This window comes from Paramormyrops kingsleyae, chromosome 7 (assembly GCF_048594095.1).
Source record: "Paramormyrops kingsleyae isolate MSU_618 chromosome 7, PKINGS_0.4, whole genome shotgun sequence".
Lineage (NCBI taxonomy): Eukaryota > Metazoa > Chordata > Actinopteri > Osteoglossiformes > Mormyridae > Paramormyrops > Paramormyrops kingsleyae.
Window position 1 is genome coordinate 28,852,718 of NC_132803.1, and position 21,768 is coordinate 28,874,485.

General features: G+C 49.1%; 1 protein-coding gene across 2 annotated transcripts in view; it reads left to right on the top strand.

Moving 5' to 3' along the window:
• The window catches only part of arrdc1b (arrestin domain containing 1b), a 35,218-nt gene that overhangs the window by 8,759 nt on the left and 4,691 nt on the right, over positions 1-21,768 (top strand). For both annotated transcript variants that reach the window (XM_023831512.2, XM_023831513.2), the window contains 4 exons: positions 11,472-11,582; positions 17,545-17,595; positions 19,942-20,096; positions 20,781-20,963. In XM_023831512.2, coding sequence (XP_023687280.1) covers positions 11,472-11,582; positions 17,545-17,595; positions 19,942-20,096; positions 20,781-20,963 — 500 coding nt within the window. The remainder of the gene's footprint in view (positions 1-11,471; positions 11,583-17,544; positions 17,596-19,941; positions 20,097-20,780; positions 20,964-21,768) is intronic.

The following is a 21,768-nucleotide window of genomic DNA, read 5'->3' on the forward strand; positions in this document are numbered from 1 at the left end:
TCCAAGATTTCAGGTTCCCTTACATAGAATCACAGGCTAATTTGGTTCTTTAATAATTAACTACCATCACACCAGGCCATCTGAGCAACATGGTTATCAATGCGCCAACTGGCAACCTGTATACATTTTAGGCATAAAAACCCAGCTTTATGCGAAATCTATCTCAAATACACTTTAAATTTCATTATTGTTTGTTATAATAGGTGCTGTCCTATTTGTTGTTGTTTTGTAATCTGCTGAACTGGCTGCCAGCTGCTGATTGGATTACCATGTTAAATATTAAATTGGACCGTGCCGCAGACAGACCAGCTACCAGTAACATACTTGGTTAGTTTGGTTACTCAGTTGCTAGGTATTTCCGTTATAAATGATGCAAGCTTGGGCAGTCTCCTTAGAACTCTTAAATTCAGTTTTGAAAACCATGTTTGGACTTGTAGTTATAGTCTGATGTTGCCCTCGTTTTAAGGATCCGTATAAAAACAGCCCCCCACTTTTGTTCTACACAAGTTGAACCAACCTCACATTGTTCCTCCAGGTTATAGCTCAGCTGACCCTGTTAGAACATAAAGCCTCCCACTGTGAGATGGTAAGTGGGACCCTTGTGTGGACGAGGGAGGAAGGTCGGTATTCCCAAACAAATAACCTTTTTTTTTTAGCTTTAAACTGCCCATATCGGAACCCAGGAATGTCGCACATTCCTACGCACTGCTCATTGCCGTTTGAACATGATTCGCCGGGCAAATTTCCGATTACTCAAATCATTTGCGGCGCAGCAGATTACGGGGCCATTTAGCGCCTTTAAAAGAGACTGGCTTTCTTTTGTGTGGGTTTTTTTTGTCTATCGCAGGACGTTCCAGAATCAGCGAATCTGGCGAGAGTGCTGTTGGGGACAGACGGTCTCAAGAGTCGATGGCTGTCATGATTTGGGGGGGGGGGGGACTGGAAGGGGGCTCATGACGGCCGCAGGAGAGCGTCTGAGAAGCTTTTTACCATTAATGGCTTCTGCTCCCTGGAGTGGCCCTGTGTCTGAGCGGAATGGCAAGCAGCCTCAGACCAAACGCCCCCCCCCCCTCTTCCAGGATAGAGTTCTGGCTGGAGATTGAAGCAAAAATCCCTTTTAAAACTCTTCACCTGACCACAACAGAGATCCCTCTGTGCACATTCAGCAAAACCCAGCTAGAAGTGTCTTTATACAATCCCTTATTCCTCTGGTATTGCAGGGTTGGCACTTCTGGAACCCAAACATTGGTTATATAGTGGAGACTTGTTCCTGTTCCTGTGGCATCTTCTCCTTTCAATGGCGGAAGAGGGCCTGGTTTCGAGAAATGGGGTTGTCTTGCGCTTCCGTTATCGTTGTGCTGCAGTTTCCTCCTACAGTTGAAAAACATGTGGTTAGATGAATCAGCGTGTATCAGACGGCCATGCCCTGTGTGACCGTGACTGTGTGTGTCACGTGTCTTGCAGTGGGCTGGTATCTTGTCCTGGGTCTTGTGCCCTGTAATGCATGATCGTGTGGAAAACAGATGTTCAAAGTCACGCAAATCTAAAACTGTGTAGAATATGTTTTAAGAGTGACGGGTGACGTTGGCATCAGCAGCCCGCGAGCGGTTATCCAAAGGAGGTCCGTGTACGTGGAGGCGGGGAACCGGACGCCCATGAGACGCACGGCACTCGTGCCCTGCAACAGGGCGAGGAAGCACTCTGTTGTTGTTGTTGTTAAGCAGGTCACATAGACAGGATGCAAACTGAGATACACGTGTGCGTGTGCCATGATTGATTTCAGATAGCCGGGTGTCACATCCGACTGGAATATTCTGGAATATGCTGTAACGGTCCAACTCATCATTGGAGAAGTGAATGACAGCCTTAGTGAAGAACACACTCAACAGACTCTGCTGTGATTTGGGGAAATTGGGGATCTATACGGTTGTGAGGCCATATGACCACTGGCCCTGTCTAAAAGCTGATTGGTTCCCAGAGTGTCCCCTCCCCTGTCACTCACCGATGCAAAACATATCATTGGCTAATGATAAGTTTGTCCCATCTGTATGAATTATGTCCCCTCTTATGTCCCCCACCTTAAAATGTTCTAGAATCTCCCCTGATGGGATAATGAAATACTGAGCTGCAAAAGAGGGGGGGCCTGCTCAGACGCCCAGAAATGCAGAAGATCCATTTTGATTACATTATGGCTGACTCAGAAACAGCATGTGCTTTGAGACGGAAAACCTCACCACTCCGCTAACGCTGCAGTACAGTATGTTTACAAAGGATTTTTTTTCCCACATTAAACCATCTAACCTCAGGTAGGATTGAGGTGATCCGAGAAAGACTCCAGGATGTAGGCGAGGGGGCGTTTCCTGGATGGGACACTCAGCTGACGCTGAGTTCGAACACGCAGTTCCGGAAGGACGAGCTTCTATTTGCTGATCCGTCACGCTGCTGGCTTCAAAGCATACCAGAACGCTGCGGATGGCTGCCACACGGAGGGCCTGAGGATTGGATCTGAACGTCATCCCCGGGGACGTGCTTTCGATCGTACTGGATCTGATCACGCCTTGCCTGGGCAGGCTGAACGCAAGGCCTGCTCATTCTCGATATGCCTTTTTGCTCATTCTCGATACGCCTTTTTGCTCATTCTCGATACGCCTTTTTCCTGACTAAATTGGCTAGCCAGAATTTAACCCGACTTGATCATGCTTTGTTGATTAACCATAGGATGTAGCGAATAGTCTGAAGTCTTTGTATCCCCTGCTTTGGAGCATCTTGGAAATATTACACTCGAGACATAGGTGGTGTTCTAGTCATTCTGATCTGGAGCCCTGTCCTGCTGCTGCTGTTCCACCTGCTGCCTCACGCCAGCCCCAGTAAGGACGGGCTGGTGCGGCCGGGTGGCGTTTCTATGGTAACGGTTAGCATAGCGCCGGCACGGAGCGACGGACAAGCATTTCTCAGCCACTTCACTGTCTTCTCCGTCGGTAGAACCTGAAACTACCAGCTCCGTTTGCATGTTTACAACTAATTATTTTTACTGCTAATGATTATTTCAGGCGTCTAGGATACAGACGGATTCAGCAGCTCTGGCCGTTCCTGGGATCGGCGCCCATAAACACGTTAGCCGCTATGCCACCTGGTGGGCAGATGGCAAATCAAGCCAGTTCCCGCCAACATCGCCACATAGAGCCTCGTGCCCCCTGGAAGCGGCGCTGAGGGTATCCACACCTGGGACGCAGAGCTTGGTGTACAGGCAGTCAACTCTGGCGCCCCCGGTGCCGGAGCTCGGCACTGTAGCTTAACGTACCATCATTGGCTAAGTTCTTATGCGACGTGCCAATTTGAATTTCTCATTTGTTTATTTACGTTCCTCATCCTGGGGAGATTGTAGCAGAATAAGGCTTGACATACATGCGAAGTGTGTCACTGCTCTTCTGCGTCTCTGTTGCGTGGGTTTTGCCCCCTCCCCCGGGGCAGTTTCGATTCTGGTGCGTAGGCTCCAGCTGTGAAGGGGGCTTTTGAAATGCGCTGCCACGGCCCGGTCAGCTGTGGCTGACGTCTTCACTGCACCGGGCCTGGTGAAAGACTTGCAGCTCAGCACAGCTGTTGTTTGAAAGATCATCAGCGATCACGGCACACCAGCAAAACCACTTTTAGCTGGGGGCGGGGGGGCAACAGATGAGTGATTTGTCATTCCATGGTTGGCGTGGCAGAGTCACGGGCCGGCAGGCAGCTGGTGTGTGGCCTGCAGGGAGGGGGGGGGTTGGGGGCATCACTGGGATGTAACAGGGATACCTGTGTGACAGACCCCTGTGTGGCTTCTCTGTGGCCACCCTGGTTACTTTGGGCTCTCATCCACAGTCCTACAAAAATCCTCCAAGGACAGTAGGTACAGGACGTTGATGTTTTTAGATCAGGTTTCTGTTGTTACAGAGTGTGCTGACACATTACTGGAGGTTTTTGATGTTTTTGTGACATCATAAACGCAGTTGTTTTCCTGTTCTACTTAGAACGTCCCTTGTGCTCAACCTTGGAGTGCATAATCACTTTAGTAAATGCAACAGATGATTTTTGATAGCTATGAGACACACAATTCTTTATTAATTAAAAATCATTCACAATCACTGAATGCAAATAGCAAGCAATGGGTATATTTCGGTATAGTACGTTCCAGTTTATTATAATTTAGTACCGATCAGTTCTCTTTTAAGGCAGTCGAAGACATCGATGCTGTGACAACTTGATCTCTGAGTAGAGAGGCCGGTCGCTAACCGTCGCTAACGTTTAAGCGTAAGTGATCTATAGCTGCTTTGCAATCCACCCATCTTCTCATTTACAGTAGCCAATTATCCAGTTAGGGTCTCGGTGATCCGTAGTCTGGGAACCACAGCAATCAGGGAACACCTGTGAATCCAGGATACTCATTGGCATTTTATGGGGGTTTTAGGCGCATGGGGTTGTGGGAGAAAGCAACCAGCTGCAGGAGGCCCAAACTCTACTGGACTCTCAATGGGAAGGTCAGATCCATCTCCCGCGTGTGTTTTGAGTAATGGGGGAGAGCAGCACTCCTGGATTTGTTAGCGTGGCAGCTGTTGGGAGGATAAGGCTGTGGGGAGTGGTCTAGCAACATTTTTAATCCTCACGCTAATGCTGCTGACCCAGATGAAGGAAAATTGTCATCCCAGGATTGAGACAATTCCCCCATTGTTGGAGCCGTCCAGCCTGTTTCTTGCTTTGGCTTGGGGGGTGGGGGGTATTTATTTCCTTTGTTGTTCTGGAAAAGGTTGAAATGTGAACAGACCCGTTATCTTCCCATCCAGCTGAAACCCAGTATGGGCCGACCGCGAGCGCACTGCCATATCTCAGTGTGCTACACACTTGCTGATTCATTGTTGCAACCCGGTGATGTCACAGGGGTCAAATTCTTCCTGGATTGCTAAGCCTAATCACCGATTGGCCGGCCAGCTCAGCGGCGGGACTCCCTGTTACCAAGGAAATGTATTTATTTATTTTTTTTTAAAAAAAGCCCCAAAGATATTTGCATTGGCTTTAAATGGTCGCGGTCATTAAAGCGTGAAAACTTGCCCGTCGCTTGTAATGCCGGGGAACATTTGAATTGTTCCTTGTGGCCTTAATCAGGCTTTTTTTAATCAGATGAATGCAGTTTCTTTTTGGTTTTCTTCTTTCTTGAAGCTGACTTTGAAGATTTCTCTGGTCGGAACCGCGCATTTCAGCCACCTGTGTCCAGATAACCTTCTGACGCAGAACCAACAAGCCCGTGTCCAAATATGCGCTTTGATGTTGCCAAGAGCAGTAAAACGTATAAGTAGAAATCACATTCCAGAGTGGGGCGATCCATTCAGCGACTGAAGGGGGAGGGGCACGCCTCCCCTGCTACTTAAAGTATCTCCGTCATGGAGCTTGGGGTTGGGAATCACTGAAGCGAAGCTTCAAATGGAGTTGGTCTGGCGATTTCTCCAACAACGCCCTGTTTATTAACAAAAAGGGGATGGACTCCCCCCCCCCGCTTTTAACAGAACTCCCACAACCCCCCTCTCTTATCACTGGGTGGTCTGTTCTTTTGCTATCTCTGCCTGTGCAAATGTCCAGATTTAAACAACCTCCTTCAGGCAGCCAAGTCTTGGCCTTTTAATCTCACTGCTAAGCAGAGGAATAAGCGAAATATCCTGCTGTTAAATTGTGTAAAGATGGATTTTAGGACATTCGCTTCTTAAAAGGTGACAGAGGCAATGAGCTGCTTTTCTGCTTTGCTAAGGTCGTAGTTACTGCAGTATTTTTTTTTTCTTTAAGCTTTCGGGGTCAGCATTTTTTCGCTAAAGTTACACGGCCCTCACCTAGCCAAGGAACAGATTTGTTACATGGAAGCTAATGTCACATTTGTGGGGTACTATTAAATAAAGATGGGCATTTGGTCACATGGTGTGATCAGTGCGTTGGATTTTGCACTGAGCATTCTTCCTGGTTGGTTGACGTTTGTGTCACAATGTCAGCTCATGGAAAATGAAGGGAAACAGTAGTGTGACTTTGGCGCTCTTGCACGCTTTCTTTGTTGCTTGCAAGTTTTAGCTCGGCCACCAAACTTTATTTCATCAGTCAGACATGTTGTGACACTGGCTTAGTTTAGTGCTGCTATTAAACCTGTTTCATCAGCCAGCTTTTGGGAAAAAAAAACAGCTGCCCAAGGACTTTCAGAAACATTAATGTTAATGGTGGGTTTTATTTTGCAGATCATTGAGTAAGACGGATTCTGTCGGAACGTTGGAAGCAGCCATTAATCTCAGATTGCTTCTGTCTTGATTGGATAAAACCTCTATTTAGGAGGCAGCAGACTGTTTACAGTTATTTTAGGCTTTTTTATTATACGGTAATTTTATGCTTAAGGTTTTTTTTTTTGTTTTTGAAGAACATTTTTGAAAGCCCAGCAAAGCCACTGGATTTATGTAATATCTTCAGTGAAAATGCAGTATCCATCCATCCATCCATCCATCCTTCTTAACTTCCTATCCAGTATAGGGTCACAGTGACCCTGGAGCCCAGGTGGCACCAGGTGACTCTGTATGGGATGAGCAGGACAGAAACTCACATATGACCGACATTTCATACCAGCTTCCCTGACTGTATGTGTTTTGGATCCAGGACAGAACCTGACGTACCTGGGGGGAAAAAAACACAGGGAGGACATACAAACTTCACATGTGCAGTGCCAGGAATCGAACCCACAACCTTCGAGGGGTGGAGCCACAGTGCTGGCCACCAAACCTGAAAGGGGGTAACAGGAATGAAAATTCCTTCTCCATGACAACAGAATCCAGTCCCTTTGAGCTTCTGAGATCAGCTCTAATGAACACAGGCCTGAACACAGCGATGCCCGTACGGATATCACTGCTGGTTACGTTGCATTAAGTGCATTAGTTTGCCACCCTGTAATTTGCATTCTATGTTTAGTAGGTGTTGAAGGAGAGGAGGGTTGAAGACGTCAGTGAGTGTGGCGTTATTCGCTTGAGTTGCCTTTAGTCGCCGCGGTGTTTGTTTGGGAATTTGGAACACACTCCTTTCTGGGAGGAACAGGGGCGCACAGCTGCAAGAGGTCATGTGACCTCACCGCCTGCAACGGCCTTCACTTTCTAGGTGTGGAAGGAAACCGCCAGGTGCTGGATGTGATGGGTGAAGATCTGACCGTGTCTTTGCTGGTGGGGGGGTGGGGGGGGGGGGGGGGTCATCGGGCAGTGCCAAGCACCTCCATGTCTCCTCCTCTTCACCAGATGACTATGAAACAAATCGGTTTACAGAATTCTCCGTCACATGGGCTTGTGAGGCTGATGCTGGGGCGTTAAGCCCATCCAAAGGTTAAACGTGCCCTTAGGCTGCATTAAACTAAATGTGAAGCGTGGCAGCTGAGTGGCGATGACTTACTGCACCACCAGCCTTTGTGCAAAGTCATTACCAGTAACTGCGTGTTGTGCGGTATTTTAATTATTCTGGTAAAGAACTTGTAAAGCCACATGAACATTATTGTTGGTGACGTTCCCAAGTAACTTGCATTCTTGTGGTTGACTGCTTGTTTTACCCTTCCATGGGTTAGCCTGCAATTGCTAACCAAGCGTTCGCCATTGCTAGCCTAGCATTTCCATTCCGAGCTTAGCATTCACAATTGCTAGCATTCACCATTGCTAGCCTAGCATCCGTCATTATTAGCCTAGCATTACCATTCCTAGCTTAGCATTCACCATTCCTAGATTAGCATCCATCATTGCTAGCCTAGCATTGCCATGGCTAGCCTACCATTCCTCCTTCATCTCCGCTAACATTACACTGGGAATTAAAGGTTGCTGCAGGCCTTTCATCAAAAGTGGGTTTTTCAGCTTATTTTTGATTTTGGTCCCCCCCCCCCCACCTTCATCCTTCTTAAGGAGACACGGGCCTACCAGCGTTTTTTCCGCATCGCCTCCCTCCGTCTCTCTTGGGGCTGAAGGCCATGCGGCAGTAGAGAACGTGGCCCTGTGACCTGACATCCCCACGTCCTAGCCTCTTGGTGGGGTACTTAACCTCAAATTGCCCCGGTAAAAATATCCGCCCGTGGAAACAGGAGGAACACCGCTGTGGACAGAAATGCTCGTTATGAAGCGAATTTTGCCGAGGCTCAGTACATTGTCAGAGTCTTCGTTCCATCTGGATTAGTGCTCTGGGGTATGTTTCCTAAGCTCTCGTTAGCAACTTATATAGTTGGACCCATTCAGTTGCATGGTTGCAACTATGTAAGTTACTAATGTATTTTGCAGCTGTGTTTTTGGGAAACGCACCCCTGAGCAAGATTTGTAAAAGCTAAACCGCTCCATCATGTATAAAGCATGTTATTTTCCCCAGAACTAACTGACTTTGGCATTTAAGCTGCTTACACATGTGCGCACACGGCTCCATTAGCGGTAGACTGATCGCCGCCATGCAGAATTCCAGCCGCTATACTGTCAGCTGTGTCCAGTGGCACCAGTTAGCCTATTGTTTTGTTACAAAACTCTTTTTGCAGTGAGTCAGTATGAAAGGAGAATTCTTTTCCCCGTGCAAGAAATGCACCTAGAAATTACAGAATCAGGCGGTTCGGCCTCCTTTCCCGAAGCTGCAGTATTTCAGATGAACCTTTCAATTAGGTTTTCACTCTTCCCCGGGGGTTGGGGGGGGGTGCAGGATGGTGTTTCCAGCATTTTGGCGCAGCGAACTCTGAATGTCCCCTTGATGAAATCCCTGAGGGTCGCGGCGTGTAACGTAGTGCCACCTTTGTTGCGCCAGCGACGATCGGGCCACACACCGGCTTTTTTGCAGGTGGTGCAGACATATGCTGACCGCAGCGGTGTGTCTGCCCCCCCGCTTTGCTGCCGGCGTTTAACCCGGGGGCCAGAGCACACCAAGTGGACAGGTGGCCCCTGCTGGTATGAGGCCAGCGGGGGGGGGGGGGTTACAGCTCATTTGTGTGCTTTTGTTTACATTTTATCGTATTTTAATTCTATTTCTTAATTCGTCAGTGTAAGTACCTTACACACACACACGCACACACATCTCTCGTCCCCCATCTTCGCTCCACTCCATGCCACCCCCTGCTGGCTCATGCCCGGCTGGGTGTCGTCAGAGTCTGGCACAATCCCCACTGCCAGCCAGCAGTCACCTTGGATTTTACAAACCCCCCCCCCACCCTGTTTCCCACCTCTCTCCAGGATGCAGACCCCTTCGCCTTCTCCCCTTCCACCTGCTGTGAAGAGCGTCTTGCTCCTACCCCCCCCCACCCTCCCAGTACCCTGATCCTCATCTGTGCTCAGCACCATTAAACCCTTTATTACAAAGATGTGTGCAGGAAGCAGCCCTGTAGTGACTGGCTTTGTTAAAGATCAGTATGATCGCTTTTATAATTGCTGTAGCGGTAATTGATATAATTGCTGCTAGCGCTGTCGTTATTAAGGCTGATGGTAAATGATGATGCTGGATAATTATTTGCCATGTTATTGTGTTTATCGAGGCCTCTTTCAGAATGTTACTTTTTGCTGATTTGAGGCTTTCGTAGTCTGTCACTATGAGAAAGTCCTGTGATGTTTGTTCTCAGGGAGGCATTTAGACACCTGCTTTTCGCCAGGCTTGATTGGACCAGCAGGTGGCGTAGTGGCTGAAGACACAAAGGACTGCTGACCCGAAAGATGCATGATGAGATCCAAGTCTGAATTTTTTCCTAGGTGATATCAGTCTTTAAATATTGACATAAGACATATTTCTTTAGTTTTGCTCACTTTGTGAGAATAGCGATCGAGAACTAGATTTAACATACAGTGGGATGAAGAGGCAGGTGATTGCTGGGATGATGTGATTGGTCACAGCTTGGTCAGATTGGTGACAGATTGGTCACATTGTGGGGAAGCTGACCAACCAGGCATCAGCGTCCGTCTCTCGGTGGTCTGAGGTATCCAGGCCCATCTCCGCCGTGCCTGAAGTGCGCCTGCATCACTCTGAATGGCGGTCATTAGGGAGATTGATCAGGCACTCTGCCTCTGCTCTCCAAGACGCCGGCCCAGAAGGTAGGATATCGACTTTCAGGGAGACTCGGACCACTTAGGTCCCCCGAAACACCACAGAAGCTAGATTTGCCACTTTAACCCGCTTAGGTGGCCTTTTCACCCTAAACACCATCCACGTCTGCATTCTCATCCTGTCACAGCAAGGACATCTGGTTCAGGGTTATTAAAGGTACCACTGTGAGCTGCCCCCCCACAGAGATTTGGGCCCATATTAGCCACACAGCATCACCTGCACCTTGCTATGTACATATAATTTTCTAATTGGTTTTTATGTGCTTCTTAAAGAAGAACGTCCTTCCGCAGAGACGGGCTCTGTGTCCATCCATCCATCACACGCCGCATCCTGCAGCCGGTCCCTGCAGCCGGTCCCTGCGGGTGAAACCTTATGCCTCCCTGCGTTTATCGACCGGGGAGGGATTTCCCGGGGCTTCGGCTCGGCATCCCGCCTGACCCAGTGGCCTCGTCATTTAGGGCTTATTATGGGATGACGGATTAGGCCACGTGCCGCGCTCTGAATCGCAGCGAAAGCATTCGTGTGCAGTTCTGCTTGGCACTACCCGCTGGATATCCCTGCTAGGAATTTTACAGTCACTGGCACAAATAAACAGACCTGCCCCCCACCACCCCGAGCCCAGGCTAATGAATGCGGGGGGTGTGCATTCATTAGGGGTGGCACACCATCAGAGCAGTTACCTTCTGAAGCTGTGTGTTGGCTCACAAGCTGCTGTCCCCTTGCTGCCTTCCCAGAAGCCCCCGCCTGGGGGGGTCGATGTAGTTTGCCCCCTCCACCACACTTGGAACCACCCAGTATCCGCTCCGAATCAGTCCATCTCGAGGAAAAGGGGGTGTGAGTCAAAATAAAGAGAGGGAGGTTCTGCACGCTGCCTGCTGCGGTGGGGGTGTGTTTCTGTGGTGGGGGTGTCATGGGCGGGAAGCTGGTTCATTGCAGGTCACACACTCACAAACGGTATGAGCAGTTTGTTTTTGGCTTGTGTGAGGAAACCCACACAATACAAGGAGAACGTGCGATCTTTATGGGGGGGGGGGGGGTCCATTCAGTCCTGCAGCTGTGGAGGTGTGAGGCACCGTGCTGCGTGTCTATATACCACGCAGGCTTTAATTTAGAAGTCATCTGAATCAGCAGAGGTGTAGTTGGTGCTGACTGCGTGCTTTGTGACGTGTCCAGTGAGCAGAACCTCGGTTCTATACTGGAGATCTAGGAACCAAAATCCAAATCATCGTGCTACAAAGAACAAAGAAGTAGGTCAGCGAATCCTTCTAAAGGTCACCACTGCATCCCCGAGGATGCGTACGGGACACAGCTTCATTCCAGTGCCTTTCGTTAATGACACCGATTATGTTTGTCTGCTCCATCCCTCCCCCCCCCCTCCCCCCCCACAGCCGTCAAAGTGAGCTGTACAGGAGCCTGTGGGGTCTCCAGCAAGATGAACGACACCTCGTGGGCGGTGGAGGAGCAGTACTTCAACAGCACACTGTCGGTGGCAGATAAAGGTGAGCCGTGTGGATCAGCCCTCTGTGGGCACACGCGCACACACACACACACACACACACACACACACACACACACACACACACACACACACACACACACACACACACACACAGAGCGAGTGCAGGTAGACAGACCACAGACACATGGACTACACATGGGTAGACAAACAGATAATCAGACAGAAACACATGGGCACAAAACCAGAGTACTGTAAGTTTTGGTTGATGGCAATGACCTTGTTACATCAGTACGTGGCATGTCGTCCTCGTTAAATCCTGGGCTGCGTGTGCGAATCACAGGGAAGCCAAACACCGACCGGCAGGTGCCTGGCTCGGATTGGCCTCTTATCTTATCCGGGGTGGGGGGGGGGGGGCTCTCTGCTTGGGCCGTCACTTCATAATTTATAATCTCTATTGCTCAACATGCCGGCATATGGCCTGGTGGCGCTGGGCTCTCTGCGTGATGAGATGGGACCGCGAGGGGTAGCCGTCACCCCGCCAGTGCTGCGTAGTCAGATTTTCGGCGAGGCCGGAACATCCTCTACCCTTCTGTCAGGACACCTGCAGGAGTGTGAGCTGACAGGTCCTGGCTGGGGGGCATTTGTTAGTGGGCGTTGCTCGGCTTGTCTTACCAGACCGTGCCGGGGAGCCTCGTCGGCACGGTGACAGGGCAACGCTCCTCTCTCGAGGGGCCCGTGAGCCAGGCTGAAACACCAGTGGCTATTTGTGCCAGAGGCTAATACGGGATGGTCAGTCAGCCCCTCACGGGGAGGCCCTGGGCAGTGAGCGCGGGGTGGCGGGCAGGGCGGGGGGCACGCGATGCTGCAACTGCTGATGGCTCACAGATGTCCTCAATGCCCCTGCACATCTGCAAGTTCATTTTGGGGTAAGCCAGAGCACCAGGTGGGGAAGAAGTAACCCTGTGTGTGTGTGTGTGTGTGTGTGTGTGTGTGTGTGTGTGTGTGTGTGTGTGTGTGTGTGTGTGTGTGTGTGTGTGTGGTCACCTCCTGCTGGTACGGCAGATGAGCTTGAAAGGCTGTTGGTGACCTGAATCCTCCCCATCTTCTCACAGACCAGTCAGCTACTCTGCCTGGTTCTTCACACATCGATGGCTCTGCTGTGTGTGTGTGTATGTGTGTGTCCTCTCCTTCCCTCCCCTGTACCTTCTCCAACCCTCCGCAGTCATCTGTGGGAATTACTGGCTGCTTAACTAGCTGCTGCACACTGGGTTTAAAATCTTGGCCCCTGCCCCGTTAATGTAAGAGGGAAGCGGCCTCGTTCATTTAATGCTTCGGATGCAGGATGTACTGTACAGGGACAGGAAGACCGCTGCTTTGTCAGTGCTCCTGAAACATTTCAGAGCCACCACGTAACGAGCCTCCTCTGTCTGCCTCGAGGCACCACCACGTAACGAGCCTCCTCTGTCTGCCTCGAGGCACCACCACGCCTCAGCTGGTCAGCAGTATCGACAGGAGTTTTTGACACATGTCAGTATTTCCCCTGGGGCGGGGGGGGCGGGGGGGGGGGACTGTACATGCAGATGTACAGTTCCTGATTCCCTAGTCTTGCTGTGAGCAGTCCTCGGCTGGGCTCCAACAATGACTCCCGTTTCTGGATTACGGGACAGACTTCCGCGAATTCCAGCTGCTGGTGATGCACGGCCAAGCTCGTAATCCGACAAGGGGCCCCTGTTGAGGTGGAATTCTGGATTTTTTTTTTTACCCTTTGCATGACGGAGGGGTTTGGGGGTGGGAGGGGGAGCGTGCAGGCTATATCTGCTGATGCCCTGTCGCAGTGAGTCTGCCCTGGGCTGTTTCTAACCCCTCCTCTTATCTTCTGGCAGTTTTGCCAGCAGCAGGATGGAGGAAAACCTTTGGACGTGTTTATCTGTCTCCATCCAGCAATAACAGCAGCTAGCTCTGATATGGAGTAGGGATCTCTTTCACAGTGGATAGGCTTCCCCTGCATTCCTGCTTCCTTAAATACTGTAGCCTCGTAACCAAAACAAAAAAAGTCACTGCTGTTCGGTGATGTTCCTGTTCAGCGTCAAATTTTTTCCCGCACGTTGAAAAATTCTGTTTCTGGTTAAGCAGGTCTTAGCAGCGTACCGAAATGTTGATGTTAACAGGAAGTCTCATTGTCAGACAAGTCATGTGCTGCAGACCTTGATTTGTGTTGCGGAACAAGCGAACGTTAACACCGCAAGTGACGCAGCCTCAGTGACGCTCGCCCACCATAACCTGGGAAGTCTTGGGTCTTTGTGATAAGCAGGCCGTCGTCAGGCAGCTTGTTCAGCAAAAATCAAACAAGACTCTGTTCAGCTGGTCTCCACTGGACCCGGCACATCCGAGCCTCGTCAGTTACGCTTTCTGATGACGGTGCCATGGCACCGTTCTCCGCCCTCCATGCGTCGTCAGGGTTACAGGTGCTCAGCTAAGCTTCTGCACCCTGAGGTTCTCCTGTGAGTTTCACGCTTAGCACCGGGCCCAGAAGCAACGACAGTGGCGCCCATGCTGAGAGTTCTGAAGACGACCTTGTGGTTCAGTTCCCACAATGCAGTGCTGCGCCCCATGTCTTGGTCATTCATTCTGCATGCTTACATTTTCTACACTTATATCCAAATAGGGTTATCTTTTTTATACATAGCTGGGTATTTTGCTTCTCCGGATATTGTTTAGCCCAAAGTCTCCCCTTAGTATTGATGCCTGCTGTGTTTTATTATTTTTTTTATTGATGTGGATCAGACTGCTGTACATCAAAGTCCAATAACCTGGAAATTCACTAGGAGCTACAGTCACTGTGTGCCTCTGTTTAAACCAGTCATCCATATAGCCTGTTTGTGTAGCTATTACGTACAATTTCCTTTATTTAGGAAATGCTTTTTTCCGAAGTGACACGTAACTGAGAATGCATGGTAAAAAAAATCACTAGGTCAATTGAGGACCTTGCTCAAAGACCCAATGATGAAAATACTATGCCAACCGTGGGATTTGAACCAGCGACGTTACAGTCACAGTGTCCAAACCCACGCAGCCACACACTACCACCCAAAGGAAATATTCTGCCCAAATTACCTGCTCTTCCGCGCTGATTAGTGATATTTAATCACATGTTGCTTATCACATATTTACCTGCTGCGTAAATTGGCATCTGCTCTTGGGGCTCTCGTCCTGTGTTGATGGTTTTAAAACTTTTTTTAAAAAAATCTCCAAAAAAAAATACAGGCTTAAATGTCACAAGTGCAGGATGTGGCGTTTTGGGTCCAGCGTGCCGTGCAGATGTAAGGCGTGAGCAAAGCCTTAATCCACCATTTTATGGGGGCTGGACGCCCCTTTTGAGGGCCGCTCTCTCAAAACCCCTCTTTGAAACATGATTTCAAAGGACCACATGCCGCTTGTCTCCTCCGCGGTGATTTCCGCCTCACCGTGGGCACCTCTCTCAGCTTGGCAGCCGTAAGAAGCCCAATCTGGCTCAGGAACGAGGATCGAACACGCCTGGGTGTGCACCTGGACAGAATTCAAACCCAGTATGTGTCCGACATTTTAAGTTTCAGTTGCCTGGCAATGGCTCTCTATCCAAGCTGGCTATAGTGGCTTTTAAGCTTGTTCGTGTTGCAGCAATCATCTTTCTGAAGCCATTTAGATGATATTGCTCGCTGAGCAATATGCAAGCAGAAGGTCTTTCTGGGACTTAAATTATCAACCTTTCTTTGCTTGTAGCTTTTTGGCTGGAATATTCCAAAAAAAAAAATTCTGCACTAATGGCACTGAAAGTTAAACTCACTACCAAACTTGTCACCATAGATTAAACTTGATACTAGTAACTGAGTTATTTTATCCTTATCCGTTAGATTTTTAAGAACGGGTCTCTGAGTCAGAAGGTGGGTGCGAATCTCAGCCTGGACAGTGAAACTGCTGAAACATCAGTTCTTCTCCTAAACGCTTCTACAGCAGTACAGCTGTTTCCTGCTTGTGCCCTTTGCTTCCAGAGACGCGTGAGAAACACCAACCCCAGCCACGTTCACGCGCTCCATCCTCCCGTTTTTTTGAAAAGTCCATGAAATAATGGAATTTATTACGTTTCGGGAGACCCAGCTGTTACGACACAAGGCCCCTGCAGCTGGTGTCTGGTCACATGACGCCGCTGGTGAGGAACGCCTGGCTTCTTAAGGGGGATTGGGGGCGAGGCCAACTCAAGACGTGTGGCACCTGTCATGAACAATCCCTTTAAGAGAAAAAGTGAGCCACATATGAATCAGGTGCTTTTCAGCCCGCGGAGCCTCGGTTTATTCCCCTTTACTGCACTCCTTTTGTTTACATTGATCTTATTAACTTTATCCAGTGCAACTATTACTCATCTACTGTACTGGAACAGGTCGGGTCACCGCAGCCAAACCGCAACTAATCCTTATAGCAGAGATTCAGAACCTTACTGTCCTTAACCATAACTGTTATACTATTTGTCATCAAGCGTAGTCCTGCGTGGAGTCACCTGTCTCAGTGTAGTCCTGCGTGGAGTCACCTGTCTCAGTGTAGTCCTGCGTGGAGTCACCTGTCTCAGTGTAGTCCTGCGTGGAGTCACCTGTCTCAGTGTAGTCCTGCGTGGAGTCACCTGTCTCAGTGCAGGACATCGGGGTCTGCTGGGCTGCAGGGTAAAATGACCAAGCGACAAAGCACAGGACAAACACGAGCAGAGAGCCGGTATTAATCCAACGGAAATCAACCCGGGAAAAGAGTGCAGTAATAGGACAGGGCGCCTCTCACCCTGATGGCCTGAATCTGAGATGAGGAAGTGTAGTGCAGGGTTGGGGGGGGGGGGTGGTTCTGTGACGGGAAAGGCGACAGTAATTAATTAGCACTAAAGACAAAGGACGTGTGAGGTGAGCCTGACGTCTTTGCCGGTTCATGTGGAGCGCGTCACTCGGGGGATAATGATGTTCTAATCACAGCTCGGCTGGACGGAGCAGGCCACAGCGTCGTGGGCGCCGACACCTGCAGAGGCACGACTCCGGTGCAGCTCCCCGGGCGAACTGGCAGACTTCTGGGGAGTGTTGGCCTATGCTGGGGGGGAGGGGCGTGTCTCTCTCCCTCCCTCCCTCCCTCCACGCTCCTGCCATAACCAGTTGATAACCGATCCCGGCATCGCTCTTTATATGGGTATTATGACTCAGTGGAAGGAATGAGTTCGGGCCCCTGGCGCAGGGTGGGGCGCAGCGCGGCCTCTACCCCTCCCCCACCCGCCTCCTCCCCGGTGACCCTGGAGCTCCCTGCTTGCGTTGGGCTTCTTCACTTCCCGTTTTGTCCACCAGGGTGCTTCTCAGCGCTGCTGCTCTGGCTCTTATCAGCCTCCACCTCGGTAAGGTGTGTTTGCCTCTCCCTGAGAAGGCACCCACGTGTGTTTTATGTACAGCTGGGAAGGAAGGCGGAAATTCGGGGAACTGGCTTGTTAGGAAGGCAGCATCCTGACATGGCGCCAAGCTGACAGTCACAAATGCAGAAGCACCGCTACAGGTTTTGGGCCCTATGAAATCACATCATATTGGGCTCCAAACCCAGTGCAGTCCAAGTACAATCCAAATGTCCTTATGCTCCTTTTCACTCGGAGGGCCCTTGGAATCATGCAACCCCCCCCCCCCCCCCATTATGTCCCCCCTGCACTAACCTCTCCTGTTCAGCCGCCCATTCTGCTGCTGATGTTTGCTGCTGGAGTGATTGCATGGCTGTGGGCTTAACTGTGCACCTGTGTTAGCAATGGGCGGGGCTTAATTAGCCAATTACTCCAATGAACACATACTTTTGGCCATTTAACATATTTGTTTATATCTACCCAGTGTGCAATGTAAGCAGTTCAACTCAGTTACAACATCATGGGCCCTACCTTAGTTTGACCTTTGACCTTGATCTGTTGTTTGTGGCCCCTCCCACCCGGCGATCACTAAATGCCCGATGTCTATCTCTCACAGGTACGCTGACGCAGGGCTCTCACAGCTTTCCCTTCCAGTTCCTCATTCCAGGTAACCCTGCCCACTCCGCCACCCTGCCGCATTCCTGCACCTGACACTCGAGGCATTTCAACACAAGCCGTAAACAAACAAGCACACCACTCTGCTTCGAGGGGGAAATGCCAGGGATCATTATCCAGCCGACGCATTATTCCTTTATATAGCGTTATTATATGTGTTATTGTATTCAGTCGCATGTCAGCAAAGTGCAGCTGATCCCTCGTCACACAGGGCTAAACTCAAGCCACGTTAGTATGCATGGAGCTGTTTATCCCCTGAAGAGTCATCCAAAGATTCATTCAGTCTGAATTCCTGCTGTACTGTATTATGATGTCATTTTAGTGTTTATATAAAAATGTGAATACTGTGCAATATATACATATGTATATGTATGTATGTGTGTGAGTGTGTGGTGTGTGTGTGTATATATATATATATATGTATATATATATATCTTATATCTTAATCTTATCTTAATTAATGAAGAAATATAAGTAGAATGATTCAGGAATTAATAAGTTTTGATCATATATATCATAATTAATAGTGGTTAAATATGAATCAGAAATTTTGATCATGTGAAGAGTGTCCCAGACACCCAGAAACACACTTTCCCCCGAGAGGTACGAAGTCCTCGTCCTGCTTCCTGTCGTAAGAGCGAGCAGCAGAATTTACTGGGCACCCGGGGATGATTTTGCGGCAGTAATTTGCCAACAAAATGCTATAGGAGTCCATAAGGGCCGATAAAAGCTGCAGCCGCTTAGCATTAAGCGGAAGCCGCCGCCCCGTCCCGCCAAGCCGCCCCGTCCCGCCAAGCCGCCCTGGCTCCTCACAGTTCAGCGCACGGCTCATTTCATACCCGGGTAACACTGAGCTGACTCTCTGTGACACAGCAAATCATCAAAATATCCTCCTGAGATCAGGGTGGGGGGAGGGGACTTTTGATTTGAGAGGAAAAGGAAATTGGCATGGTCACACCCCAGCACTTGTGATGTCATCTTATAGTCCTAAACATCCTCTTTACGGAACAACAAGACTTAATAGAGCGGCATGTTTAGTATGAGCGATGTGACCAAAAACTATAATGTCCTCTATGGAGGATACAAATGAATTGCTGGAATTGCATGACACTTGACTTCAACTTAAGCCATCTCTGTGTAGGATGTGTTTGTGTCCAGTTATGTATATCATACATATTTTACAGCACGTATCTGTACCACTCGTACTGGCATTTTCTGCGCGCTGTCCTGTAATTTGATAGCTAGAGACTGCTCACCCCACATCTAGCTTCATGTGCGCCGCACAGACACACATGAGCGCACACAGACCGCTCCCTAAGGCTGCTTGTGGACACTGGCCAAATCCGCTCTTGGTAACATGACAACAGCCAACGCCCTGCTGGCTCGTTGCCCCCCCCCCCCATCACCCCAGAATCCCTGCCGTCAAAATATGATTCTCTATGATGTCATTATGCGCAACTATGGTTTCAGATAGCGGCATTGAACAAAAGAGGACCGTTAACCCCGGCTAATTAATACAAACATTTTGAGCCATTGTCTAGAGCAACACAAAGAGCTGCATCTCTGCCATGGCTGGCGGTCGGCCCACACCGTGGAGGTTGTTTGCCCTGAAGGGGAAGACCTCTTGTTGGTCTCCTATTGTGCAGTTTACATAGCATCGTTAAAAAAAAACGAGAACAATCTGGATCTCCTGAAGGTTAATGAATGTTCATTTGATAACAGGAATGTTTTTTGTCTTGGCAGAACATAACGAACCCTTTGTCCGAATCAAAAAAAAAAAAGCTAGCATTAGCGTTATGCTAACATCATTTGTTTTTATTAGCTGGAGCGAAATTTGTGGAGAGGGTGGTTGTACGTGATTGTAGGCTGTGATCTGCAGACAGAAAATGAAGATGAATTCCTCTGCTCTGTAGATAGCCCAGCCCCTTAGCGATGCACCAGCATCATCATTTAGCTAATTTCTCTGATAAACAGGGTAGATATTGCTGAATAAATTACCATCTCCCCCAAATGATAAAGGTCTCATGGCTATATTTATGTATTGATTGTATGACTGGATACATTTATACAGTAGTTCAATGGTGCTGGTTAAATTTCTGCTAACTGTTAGCTCAGTATTGCTGTACTATCTATACGTGTAATTTTGAAATGCGTTCGTTTTTAGGACGTCCCTGATTTAAAAAAATTACAACTTAAAGGTTTGGGCCACAGTACTAGTTGTACTGAGTGTCTGTCAGACCCCTGGGTGATGGAACTTAGCCTGTAATTATTTGGCTAGATATCTATATGCAGTGTCCGCAAAGTCGCTAACCTCTACCCCCCCTCCCACAAATGACAGCTGCAGCCCCGACCTCTTACGAAGGGCCTTTCGGGAAAATCGAGTACAAGATGAAAGCCGTCATAGACACGCCTCGCTTCTCCAAGGACTACAAGGCACAGAAGTCCTTCTACCTGCTGAATCTCTTCAACCTGAATGACGTGCCTGACATTGAGGTGAGGCTCTGCAGGAATCCCCCAGGCGCCGTGTGAAATGTCACGCTCTGTGTTCTGCCTTCACAGATGGCAGATGTCTCCCTCGTGCCCCTTACACCATTTCTGACTTTTTTTTTCTTCTGGTATATGGTTATATGACACGCTTAATAAAGCCCTGCGCACAAGCATTTACATTAAAGAACAAGCTTAGAATGGTTAATAAAAGGCCCGGATTAATTTAATTTGCTGGCTCTGCTCTTGAAACTGCTTGTTTATCCAAACCAGAGGTTCTTAACAGGGGCCCTGTGAAGGGCCTGGGGGGTGTTAAGATGATTCCATGGGCCCCTAGTGACAGGGGCCCTAAAAAAATTTGCAACATAATTTGATTGGTCTTGGGTGATTGTTTTCATTTCTGGTTCTCAAACCTTTTTTGCTGTGCGCCCTTTTGAGAGCAGAAGAACTGTTATACCTTCTCCTCATCCCACATAAACTTGATCATATGCTCCCCCGGTAATTGTTCTGTGGGGTGGGGTGGGGTGGCGGGGGTTGTGTTCGAGAACCACTAATTTAAATCAAAGTCATCACCGGAGACTTGTTTGAAGTGCAGGCAGGAGCCTTACCCCCTTCTGGGAGAGTTCCCATGCTCTCATGCTCTCATGGTTCTTGGTCCTTTTCCACCGATGTCCTCTCTCCCTGGAACCCCAGAAGGCCAGCTCAGCCGTGACGACGAAGAAGTTCAACTACCACCTGGTGAAGACGGGGACACTGATGCTGAAGGCGCGGACTGATCTGCGGGGCTACACCCCCGGCCAGGTCATCAAGCTGGCTGCTGAGATACACAACAAGTCCGGCAAGGACACGGGCTGCGTGCTAGCCAGCCTCATCCAGGTGAGCGGCACGGCCCCTCCGCATGGCAGTGACATCTCTGCCAGGAATGCTGTTTATGGATTATTATTCCAGCGGAAGATGATGGATGGATGGATGGATGCTTATTAGGTAGGCGGTTAATAAAAATTATGTATAAATTATTATTTGCCAAAAGACAGTGTGTGGCTCCGTCAGTTAAGACATGGTGCCTACGTTCAGAAGGCTGTTGGTTCGAATCCCAAGGTCAGCAGAGTGGTTTCATTGGTGGGCCCTTCAATGTGGCCCTTAGCTCCCATTTGCTCCAGAGTCTATCTGACCATCTTTTCTCATAATATGTATGTTGCTTCAGATAAAAACTTCCACTAAATGCACGCATATTTTGTAAGCTATTCTATTAGAGAAAATAGAGAAATGTTATTATTGCTACATATGTCTGTATTTCCTCGTGTGCGTTTGTGTGTACTGTATACATGATGTCACAGATTGGATAAAATCTAAGATTGGTTGTACACAGGAGGGTTGATCTCAGCCTACAGCAATGTGAGGGAGTTTCACCGCACTGGTCGTCACAGTAATGGCATGTAGATGGAAGGAGCCCAGTAAACACCTTGGGTACGCCCCTTCACCGACATTTCAATCCCTAGGGCAGCACTGGAATGAGGTGGCATGCATATGGCGGTCAGAGGCGCCCCCTGGCTGTGAGTGAGTGCCAGTGCGGCGGATCTGAGCTGCTCTTGGATTATCCAGCCCTGGCACTGTTCCAGCACTGTGTATAGGCCAAGATGATGCTGAAAGGGTTAACATTTCAAGACTGTGGCCTTGTGAC